At 42.9% G+C, this 12,336-nt stretch overlaps 1 protein-coding gene across 1 annotated transcript in view; it reads right to left on the bottom strand.

Moving 5' to 3' along the window:
* The window catches only part of HECW1 (HECT, C2 and WW domain containing E3 ubiquitin protein ligase 1), a 271,938-nt gene that overhangs the window by 65,626 nt on the left and 193,976 nt on the right, over positions 1–12,336 (bottom strand). The window contains exons 8-10 of the mRNA XM_075054515.1: positions 11,593–11,693; positions 8,964–10,331; positions 5,457–5,558 (exon numbers count right to left, since the gene is read on the bottom strand). Of these exons, the coding sequence (XP_074910616.1) occupies positions 5,457–5,558; positions 8,964–10,331; positions 11,593–11,693 (1,571 nt within the window). The remainder of the gene's footprint in view (positions 1–5,456; positions 5,559–8,963; positions 10,332–11,592; positions 11,694–12,336) is intronic.

The raw sequence follows: 12,336 nt of genomic DNA, 5'->3' as shown, positions 1-12,336 counted from the left end.
TCCTTCATGACCAGTTCCCATCCCCTGAATGCTGGCCCTGGCTAAACTCAGTTCCCATACCTGGGCTGGTCCCAGCCAAGTGTGGGCTCTCTGAAGTCTATGGCTGGCTGCCCCTGACATGTTAATCCCACGAACCTTAAAAGATGGGCACAGGGAGTCCTTGGAGGAATGTTCTGTAAGACTCCAAAACAACAAGGGCCATATGCACATGTATTATTTCTTTCAAAGCTGACTATAAGTACCTCAGTCTTTATAGACGCAAAACCTATAGTCACACCACAGGTACACACACAGCGTCTCTCGCTGTGAACATCAGTATATAATTTTAAGGAGAGGACTCTCCTATCCTCTCACCAGGTAAAGTTTCCCAAGGATGTTGTAGCTGTTTCAAGAACAAGATCTCAGCTTTGTGAAAACAATGTCTAAAACGTAAGACAGTGAAAACCAGCACATCAAGTACAACAGATGCACATTGAAGGAAATCAGACTGACAAATAACGCAGGCTGAAGGCCAGAGCCTTGCTGAGCATGCTGTCACTGGTGGCAGGTGTACCACCGTGGGTGGGGAATGGTCCTTCTGGAGCTATGCATTATCTGCAATATCCTCAAGGAAATAATCTTGGCCAGATCAAAGGCGACATGATGTACATCAGCATCATGATGTGGTGGTGCATTTCTTTCCCCCTCTCCAGGCTGATTTACGAACTCTGGAAGGCTCGCTAGGCCTTAGTATAAGTGTAATGAGTCAGGGGGTTAACCGACCCTTGACTGTGCCAGGAACTCTTACACGGCTAAGACAGGGAGATATGCTGTGTGTCTCAAGGACTCCTGTTGCCCGGCAAAGGCAGGGGGACGGGTGTAGAGATAGCCAGTTCTCATAACAACCTGCAGCCAGTTTTCTCATAATAACCTTGAGACATTACAGTCCTCCTCTGACAATCTTGGAGCAACCCATATCTATGTTTTGAGTTATTCTCCAACAGTCTTGGAATTTTCCAGTGCAGCTGGGATTCTAGAAATTTGTTAATGATGAAAGTCAATCATCTCCCAAACCTATAAACAGCAGTACTAAGTGAGGCCCTTTGAGTTCTCCTGGACCGCAGCGGGCTGTGACCAGCATCTCCCTCTCAGTGGGACACCTCTCAGAGCTTGCAAACTGTCCAGTTTGTGAAAAACGGAGGTCTGTCACCAAAAGCCGACATGGCCTGGGCTGATTCTCTTTGCTCCTTGAGGCTCGACCCTTTGCCCTTTGAGAAAGATGCCGAAGCATTCAACATGAATATTTTTACTGACCTCAAGGGGAATTTTTAACATGTATACCTCTTTTTCTCTCTCTTTTATTCTCTTACATGTATCTCTCTTAGTGTCTTTATGCATACGTGTGTACTAACCTGAATAGGCTATAGTAAGTATGTTATGGCAAGTATATTATAAGTCATTAAGTAAGTTATAGAAGAAATATTATAAGTTAATACTTTCAAATTTATACTTAAATTACTGTCATGATTTTTATTCAACTGTGAATGAATTTCAGGCTGCTATTATACTCATAATCACTTTAGATATAAACCGTTGACAAGTCTGGGGCTAGGAGTTGATCCAGCTGCACCTAGACTCCGACAGGAGTTTAGAAAGCAAGGGGGTCTTCTCCGAACCTCGTGACTCAACGGGAGGGTCTCCCTTACCCTTTCCCACATTCCCTTTTACCCTATTACATTTTTAGTCCCTATATACATAAGTTTAGTTTGATTCTGATTTAATTTTCCTGTGTGCATTTTATCCATGTACTAATAGAGTGAACCTTGCCAACCTGTGAAGCTCTGCACTTTTATACAATTTCTATTAAATAATTTTTCTATTGCTAATACAATTGGAGGCGATTCTTTAAGCGATCTGAACCTCTCTCTCATTTTAAAATCCCCCCATGACACACAAGGATCTTAATTTTCCTTGCTGTTGTCTGACAAAGGACAAATCCTAGCCCTCACCCCACATTATTTTAGTAGACATGTAACAAGTTGAGAATAATAAAGGTCGATGGATAATTAGAAGCTTGTAGGCAATGCTGCAGATCCATACTCTAGACAGCCTACAGAAGACACCAACTGGTTGTATTTGTCTGAAGCCTGCTGATGGACACTTAGTAAGAATAATACTACCCAATTACACAAACAAGGGCTTCTCATAATCCAGCCCTGTGCTCTACAGCTCTAGAGGCTATGCTGCAGTGTCTCTAATGAAGTGCAACTTAGAGTTCCTAAGCATAACACTCAGAAATCTAGGAGCAACGAAACTTGTCCAGAGCTTGGAGGTCATAGTGAAAACATCAGGTCAGGATCATGCAGACTGGTTTACAACCTCGGGAAGGCTATCTCTGTTGGAGGTATCAGACATCCGCGAGCAGTATGTACAGACATGAACTACACCTATCTGTGAGCGCTGCTTTATTCATTGCTTTATGGGTATATACACCTGAAACCATGGGCTGACACTTGCATTGGCATGCTAAAATATTATGAACTGTGTGTCACATGGCTCTTGAGAAACCTGCAGCAATACTGCGCCTTGCAACAACATTTCTAATCAGTTGAATAACTCTTCTTTTGGTCACCCGGGAAGGCTGTCAGAGGGTGGCAGGTGCTGATACTTTTGTTGTACACAAGTGGCAGGTGCACTTTCTGCCTTCCCACAAGACAACCCGTAAGTCACACAAGTCACTGAAGCTGCATATGATACCAGATTTGTGGACAGATGGACAGATACCTGCACAGAGACACGAACAGGCTGACAGGTGAACTGACAGACAGAACTCTGCTTCTGAGCTGTGCTCAAGTCCCTTCATGCTACTTCAGGGGCATAGGTGATCTAGGAAGTAGCCAAATCTCCTCAGGGTCTTTTGTTAGTTTTTTCAGGCAAAATAGGTCTGTGACTACAACAGAGGCTAACCTCCATCTAACCTTCACAGGAAGAGCATGCTGGAGCACAGGCTGGGGATGGGACAGTACTGGTTCTGTTCTCCAGCAATCCCCCTCCATCAGCTGAGTTGTATTTCACAGCAGCCTCTGAAACTGCTCTGATTTATACCAGAAGACGCAACTTTTTCTGGCAGGACCATAATCTTGGCGGGGCAAAGTAAATACGCTGTCTTTTCCTTTCCAAGCTCAACCACACCTTCGTCAAAGAGCAGCTCTGAACTCGGTACATGTATTTTTCTTGGCTTCAGTTCTGTAGGGTTTCCAGCAGTACTAGCAAACACACGCATAATAAGGGGTGACTATTAATGCCGTCATGAGGCCGTATAAACTCTGAAAATCTTCTGTCAATCTCATATAGGCCTTAACATTCACACTGGTCATTATGACATTCCTACATAAATAATGAATCTGTTCTACCTTACTTTCCTAAACAAAACTGTCTGAAATTAAATTTCCTCCCTGAGACCAACTGTTGCAGGGTTATGATGAAACAAAGTTATTCAGAAAACTATTCAAAAGAGAAAGAAGACTGTTCAGAAGATTCTCCATGTGTCGTGGTTTAACCAGGACACCATGACCAAAGTAAAACCAGTCAATGTGGAACTTGCAGCACTGGCTAATTATCTTCAACTCTACTTACGGACGGAAGCTAATGCTGCATGTGAGAAGTAAGCCAGGTTTGATCATATAACCCAAGTTTAAAATATAAAGTTTCTTCTTTTCACATGATTGAAGAACTATTTATCTAGGATTAAGAGGCATTAAAGGCACTGAGATAGTGATACTGAATGCTAGAAGAAGAAACATTTCTAGTTAAGGCTACAGTTTTCATCTTGAAATTACCTTAAAATTTCATGGTGAGTTTTTGGAAACAGGCTTCCTAGGTGATAATATCCAGTTCAACTTTATTGCCCCCCAAATGAACTTAGTATAATCTATTCCTATTAAGATCACTATATTTCAGCCCTCAGTGTCAGCCTTTATTGTAAAAATGATGTTATATGCAAATGTTAAAATAAAAACCTGCAAAGGGATATTGCTTCTGTACTGTATCATCACACATTGCATTTTATGTACTTAAACCCTGTTGTGGAAGCACTTGCGAAAACCAATGGTAGACATACTTGCCTTTTGAGGATAATTATAAGAAAGAGGAAAAATGTATTAAATTCATGATGGAAGAATATGGAACAGATTCACAGTATGTTTTGTTTACCTGAGCTCGCATCAGTGTCCTATCATGAAGTCACCTAACAGGGAACGCGCCCTCTTCACAAATTGTTGAGGTAAGAGCGGGAAGAAGAGAAGTATTTGCCTGCTACAGAGATAACCGTTCCCATTTCATCATTCACTGGCAAGCCACAGCGAGACTCTAATAAGACTTCATTGGGCTAAAGGCATTTGAATCATTCATGCTACTGTGCAGCTGATGCCAGTGTTGGGGCTATTTTCGGCTTAGGGAATACTGACAGCATGGTTGGTGAATGATGAATTATTTGTCAAGGGCACCATAGGCCAAGTAAGTGTGTTCCCTTCTTGGGCTTTGAAGAAAATAGAGTGCTTTGTTTATATGCCTGGTTGTTTTTCTGAGGCACTGCACATTTTAGGTTGTTAAATCATATGCTGAAGTTGAAAGGAGATCAGCAGCACGTTGCAGGGCATAGAGTGCGCTCTGCTGGGCACTAAACGCCAATGCAAAAAGCGGGGTAATCCTCCAGGAATACACAAGGGAAAGGCTACAGAGACAAGTGAAAACATCTCCGGCAGTTGATTCGGTGGTAAAAATCCCCTATTATCAGCCTGCTAATCGATCACGCTGCTTAAGACCCTCTCATTTTCATCCAGCACAACTGCAGACACCATTACAGTCCATAATGAACATAAAATTCACTGATAATCAAATCCAAAGACAGTACAACAAGACCACTCTATATGAGCTGCCTTTTTCCCAGCTTCTGCGGGTTTTGCTCAGATTTGGACCTGTCTGTCTCAGGAGCATCCTGACTGTGAAAGGGTTCCTGCTGGACCTGCAAGCAGAGCTGACAGACAATAGGCACTGCCATCCCAAACCATCTTTGAAGTTGGTTACGGAAAACCTGGAGACAAACATTATAGAAAAATCAGAGTACTTTGGTGATACACCACCCAGAAAGTTTTATAGTAAGGCTTCCAGAATACCTGACAGATAGCCACTCATTTGAGTCTAAACACACTGACAGGGAAATATTCTTATTTTCATTTCACGGTAGCTAAGGAAAAAGATGGACCAAGGCAGAGGGAGATTATGGAGCTTGTCCAAAATAATATGACAACACTTGAAGTCAGGATCAAATAAGGGAAACAAGAGGGCATATTGCTTGGGTTCTGGAGAATGTATATACAGAACAGATGGGGTTATTTAGAAAGACATACTGACCTCTACACTGTTTGAGTTAACAGGAAAAGCTGAAAAATGCAATAAATTAAAAAACTAAAGCTTACTTGGTGGAAGAGGCTCATCGATAGTTGGGTAGTGATGATGGTCAGGCCTCAGAGAAGGAAGCTGGCTGACTGGCTGAGAATTATGGAGTAAAGGACAATCACCTATGGACAAGATATTCAAGACATTGACAGTCATTCACTGTTTTCACAATGTGGTTCAAAAAATGTGCTACTGTAAAACAAGTGATTATTTTTTAAATAGGTTAGCCTGGTGTACTAGCAGCTCTGGTTATTCCTATTTTCAGGCACTATTTTAATAACAACTCATATGCCAAAGAATTATTAAAATAATGCAGTCAAGGCTCTGATCTCAGGTTTGAGTCAATGCTGAACTACTGTGGGCCAGATTCTGGACTCATAGACACACAAGTGTAAGCGAGAGAAGAATCAGGCTTGATCTCTGAGAAATATTGTGCATGTACAACCAAACTCAAGCTTCTGCAGAAATTGGCAGGAACATGCAAAATCCTGGTTCCAACTTTTAATTTATCCCATCAGTGGAATACAAGGCTAAAACCTGCCTTGGATCTTTCTCTGCTTTTCCATAAGATCAATGGCTGTGTAAGTGGACTGGAATTGCAGGATATTGCAGTTCCCACAAAGCAGAAGATCATCCCCTTCTATAGGTATTTTTCAAAATTCAAAGACTCTATCTTGGGTGGAAGGAGGGAGAATGAGAGAAGGACCAGAAACAGGTGGGAGACAGGTGGTAGAAGAGGAGGACAAAAGATAGTGAGACATAGTCAGGATCCGAGATAAAGAAGGAAGACCTGAGATACAGAAGAGGGGAAGAAGAAGAAGAGAGAGAGACATACAGCAGACAGTGCAGAGGAAGTTTTTAAACATTAACATTGTATATATGTCTATATATCCAAATATGAAATAAATGAAACCCTAAGCAAATGTCCAAACTCATATTCTGTTGAAAGGAACAAGTACCTTAAGATCCAGTCAGTGTTTATAGAATCCTTCAAGAAACTAAGACGTTATAGTAGGGATGAAAAAAAATTCCTGATCTTAGACTTAACTGTGAGAATAAGGAACCCGCACATTAAAACTTCCCAGGTTCCGGAATTAAGATTCCTTCTTGGTCTGTCCTTTTAAATCTTAGAAACCAGGACTATTTATCCTACTAAGGGACACATTTTCATATTGTGCGGTTAACAGTTTTCCACTATAACTTCCAGCTCCAGGTGGACCTGTTGGTACAGATACAATCTGAATTGCGTAAACATAACATTTACATGCATCAGAAAGATGCAGCTGAGGGAAAAAATACATTTAGCATTTCCAATATCACCAGAACCATTTGGCTAAGCCAAACTCACTGTGTGCTGGCTGGTTTAGCTGTCTTTAATGTCAGAATCTTAATAGCCTAAGGATGAACATTTTGCAAAAAACCCAAACACATAGCTATCAAATGTAAAAAAAAATTACCAAAAAATATGTTTTTTCTTTAAACAATCAACAGCTAGAAGGCAGAAGCCAATTTTGTATAAAACTAAAAAAAAACCTCACACCATCCAGAAGTGAGAAAAATTGCTTAGACGAAAACACTCCCTCTTCTAGGTGCTCTGATGATACCGTATGGCCTGTTAAATGTCTTCATTAAACCACTTGTGTATAGGCGTATCTCACAGTTGCATCTGCTGCATGTTTTGAACAGACAGCAGAGTTATGTAAGTTATTACTCAGTGCTAAAATTCCATCTCTCACAGCCTTAAAAACTGTGCTGTTACTACAGGTGTTGTAGCACCAACTACCAAATCATCCATCTATGTTTCTTTACTTACCTCACCATAATTGATTCTCCCCTAGTCAAGATAGTTACGCCAAGCCAGCGGAAGCATGGTAGTGTCAGTCACCTGGAGTGGACGGAGGTGACCACATCTACTGTATTTGTAACAGCTGCCAAGTCATGAAGCAATGTGTACGTTTACGGGAGCACCCCCGGTGATATCAAAAAAGCGCTAAGAGCCGGGCTGCCCTTCAGACATACTCTCTCTCAGCTAATCAAAGCAAAGCCACTGTGAACACTGCAGCGCCCTTTATACACGCTTAAGGGGCACAATCTTGGAGCTGTACTGAATCCACATACAGAAGACACCCTCTCCCCCCACATGCCCTCTCAGAAGTACACATGGTCCAAAATGGCCATGAAATCTGTAAGCATGGTCTCACACACATACACGCACTCGTGCCCCTGTAAGTATACTTGCACATAAATGCTGTCCACACACAAAGACCCTCACCTGCAAGGAAGGAAACTGAGTTTCTATACCTCTGTGTACTTCTGAGAATTTAATTTTTTGGGCTAGATTCTGCTTTGCAGAATGAATAATTGCCTAGGCCCAGCTGTCTACAAAGTCTTTACACAGTCCAGCATGTAAGGTCAGCCTTTCACCTTTCTTTCTGCTGGCATAGAGTCTGTGGCAGTGGAAGGTGGGGGTAAATAAATTGGGAATGGAGAAGGAACTGGTAGAAGGATGCTTTAGTTGGGGTTTCCCAGCGATCCCCAAATACGTTATCCTTCTAGTGCCATTTTAATTTGGTGTCACTTACAGGGGGAGACAGACGACTCAGGATTTGGGAATGCAAAGACTACCTCTTGACCTTGCTGCATACTCCTTAGCTGCTGCTAAGGCCTTTAGTACTTCAGCTGGAGAAAAACTATACACTAGCTGAAGAAAAGATGAGTGATCAAACCCACCCCTCATGTAACTCCATACAACATAAAATGAGTTACCAATGGGAGGAATTTAATGTAGTGGTTTGGAGGGATTGGGGAAAACAGTACCTAAATTACAAAAAACAAAAATTTATTTTCTTATTTTATCTCTAGAGAAGGATATGGAGATGAGAATTTTGTTCAATATCATTCTAGTTTCAAAGTTTCTAAGAAAAAAAGTAAATCTCTGTTGAGTTGCTCTATGGTCTGTGAAATCTGAGGTAGATCTGTTTGATACTTGGGGAACTGGAACAAACGGGGCTAGAAAACTGGGTTTGTAAGAGACAAATATTTGCATTTCTCCATGCTTATGACTGTGCATGGCTACCAATCATATACAGAAACTGGCCCAGATCTTTAGCTGGTGTAAATCAGCATATCTGCCCTTTGACAAGCACAAGCTGGTCTTTTCACTGACTATCAGAGACATGGCAGCACATCAGATATGTGAAATGGAACAATCCCAGGAAATAAGGAATGAGTTGGTGGATGTGATAATGCTGATCTGCCACATAACTACAGCAGCTAATCTTGATTTTATAATGATGCATGTATATCTACAGGAATCCATATATACAGGTCCCCAACTGATTTATTTGGTTTTGCTGGGATTTTTAAGGACAGGCTCAATTATCCAACCCTCCCTGATATCTGGCCCAGCTCACAGCCCCCAGATTTGTATGAAATAAACCATGAGCTATCTGAAACCTCAATTATCTGATGCCTTCTGACATCCAGATAATCGGGGTTGCTCAGCGCATCGATTCTCAGGATCTAACCTTCTCTTCTGCTGCTTGGACCTGCTATGGGGGTGTCTAGACTCTCTGTGGCTCTTTGTGGATTCCCACCATGAGCTACTAGTTCATCTGGCCACTGGGAGGAGCCATCCACTTGCTCCCTGTCCAGCTCAGGGCTCTGTACTGAATCTGGCACTGACTCAAAAGCACTGTTCTCCTCATCATCATCATCCTGTGAGGAAAAGACTGTGCTCTCAGAAATCTTTGCACTGTCGACGGAGGAGAAGCGGGTATGGCTGGAGAAGCGATTGTTACTGTCATAACAGGAGGTGCTGTAGCAAGAAGTGCTGTAGCAGGAGGTACTGTAGCAAGAAGTGCTGTAGCAGGAGGGGCTGTAGCAAGAAGTGTCGCACGCCTCGCATTCGTTGTCACCATTGGGCCTGGAGCTCGACTCGCTCTCGCTTCCTGTCCTGGGGTGTTCCCCATCCAACAGCCCATCATTCAAGTCAGAGAGCTGTTCATCCAAGGCACCAGGAGGCACCGTACTCTGGCTGAAGTTCTCTTCAGCCTCATTTTCCAGAGGAGGTTCTGCTGCCACTGTCTCGCTCTCACTGACCACCTCCTTCTCCAATGCCTCCTTGACTGTAGACTCCTCATCGTTCTCCCCACCGTTGCCACCATCTTGCTCTTCTTCCCCATCACTGCTCATCTGTGCCGAGGGCAAGCTGTGCAGCAGGTTGTGGATCCGTATGTAGTGCGTGCGAGGGGTCTCTGGCTCACCACAAGCTGAAGCTATGACTGTCTCAAGTTCAGACACAGGCAGGGAGCATGGCCTGTTTTTCCTCTTTGCTGTGGTCCTCAGTTGTAGCTTGTTGTCTTCCTCCTCCTGGGCTGAAGCCCCTTCTTCTTCCTGACTCTTCTCTAGGTCCTTGCCAGCATGCACATCTGCACTCACCTCATCAATATCTAACGTTTCTATGCTGGTCAAGACTCCACCATCTCCCTGAGTACCAGAATTGACTTTGTTATTTTCCCTAATTTCAGTCTCAGGAGGAGACATGCAAGCCAGCAGAGCCAGCTGCTCCGTGAGGTCCGTAGCACTCAAAGAAGGCAGCACTTCTCCTGGGATGGATTCCAAGGGCTCAGGAACTGGCACCGCATCCACCTCCCCATCTCCTGCTAGCTCTTCATTTAAGCTGTTCTGGTTGACTTTCCCAGGTGGTTTGACAGCCCCTGGGCTATCGACACTGTTCACACTGTATCCATTTAGCTGTTCTGGAGCTGTACTTTCTGAGGTCACTGTGTTGATGCATGGAGGCTCACCGAGGCTTTCCTCTGTGGGGTTGTTCACAGGGCTTTCCTGGAGGTCAGCTGGCTCAGGATCTGCACTAATGGAGACCTCTTCATCATCTGTATGAGACAGGAAAAGAAATTATTTACTCCTTTAACAAGAAGTGTTGACTGAACCAGAAGCTTGGCTGTGGGGACACAGGCATCCACAGCAATCTGAGAAAATTAAAAGCATAAATTACAGTGTGAAATGAGTGGGCAACTGAGCAACTATCAAGAAATGCTGACTTTTTTTTTGCTAGGCAGTCTTTGTACAGTGGATTTAACAATCATGGGACTTGTTCATGGTGGTAATCTGTATGCAGCACCCTGCCTCCTTGCAACATAACCTGAAGGTAACATCTTCTTGAAATGCCTCTTTGAGCCAAACTGGCATTGGAGGGAGTACCATGGGAATGACAAGGAAGTCTTCCCTGAGGTTTTAATGATATTTTTTCTTGTCATGCCAAAGCTGACAGGACTCCACAACAGAGAACTTAAAAAATTGGTTTTCACATGCCTGAAAGGTGGAAACTTTCCCCAAAACATCCTTGGATGTGATCCTCATCTGTACCATCTCCTCCCAGATGCCAGACAACCTGGCTCTTTCACGCCATCCAAATAGTCAAAAGACAGAAGTCAGGGTTTTCCAGCAAGGGGCAGGTCATAATTTCCAACCACTAATGCAGCTGCTGTTGGCTAGATAAAGTGTACCTGAGAGGGCACTACCATAGAGAGGCAAAGAGTTCCCGAGCAACGCTACTGAGACTTTGACATGAAAACCAAGGTTCAAACTTACACCATCATGACAGTGACTTCCTAATAACTACAACAGAATGTGAACTAAAACCATACCAAAAGGGAGGGAAGGAGGAGAACAGTGAATTATTTTTTGTTTTACTTTTTTCATTAAAAATAATCAAAATGAGAAAGTTTCTAATATCTACTATTACAGTCTCCATTTTTACTTATGAAGTGCTCAAATGTAGATGACTCTATAAATAACAGCCCATCTAGCACTTCCCCAGGACAGGTGATAGAGAAGCAGATGAGACTTTAGTTTGCCACCCTCTTCTCTCCCAGTGATGTGGCAGAGTATTTGAAGCAGCCAAGAACAGGGGGATACGAGACACCAGTAGCTCTAAGCTAAGGGGAAACAGGGAAGAAGTTGTGACTCACGATGCATCCTGTGACAGGGGACTTTATGCACTTTCCTCTGCTCATGACTGTAACCTAAAGTCCCAGAGCAGCCAGGAATGATTTCAGATTTCTGAAGAGAAAGAATGAAAAAAAAAAAAATAATAAAATTCTAGATAAATGATGGGTTAAGACTGAAAATTACCTGGATGGATGGAAGAAGTTATCTCAAATCGGAACTGCAGCTGGCCACTGACATGATCTGTAGGAAGCCTGCGACCCAGAGTGTAGCTTACAACCCTGTCCCTGAAAGAAAACAAATATCGTCACAATAGACCATAACCTACCCAATGTCTACTGTGCATAGACAAAGCTGCTGTGTCCTACAAAAATACATAATGGTTTTCAAAGGCTATTCAACCCAGCCATGAGGGCGTGTTGACTTGCATACGAGAGAACGAATGGCAGAGAAGGAGAGGACAATGTCTTCAATTACAATGGAACAGCTGAGTCAGTGAATAAGACAGGCTTCTGGGATACACAAGCACATATGTATATATATAAAGAGAAAACGGTGGGAATGGAACTTCTGCAGTATGGGTATGAAAATATCAATATGGGAAGCAAACAACTCCCACTTCAGCTATTGTAACAAGACTTCACTTCCCTGCTGATCTGACCATATCTACACTTCTGTAGAACCTCGCATTTCTGTATTTCCTTCCCTTCACCATCTGCATAAAATTCAGCTTTCCTGTCCTTTCTTTCAAAATCCTGTAAAGGCCAGTCCCCACTTACCACCTTCTCTTTTCAAACTGGCTGAATAACTGCTCTTCATCTCTTTCCACCCCTCTTACCTCTATGAAGCTGAAATACCAGGAGAACACCTTCCTGACAAGGTTGATCAATGACTCCATTCTGTCCTTGTGCAGGTCCCTCCCTTTGCCAC

Source organism: Buteo buteo, chromosome 2 (assembly GCF_964188355.1).
Source record: "Buteo buteo chromosome 2, bButBut1.hap1.1, whole genome shotgun sequence".
In the NCBI taxonomy this organism is placed as follows: Eukaryota; Metazoa; Chordata; class Aves; order Accipitriformes; family Accipitridae; genus Buteo; species Buteo buteo.
This window is presented reverse-complemented; position numbering and strand designations above follow the sequence as displayed.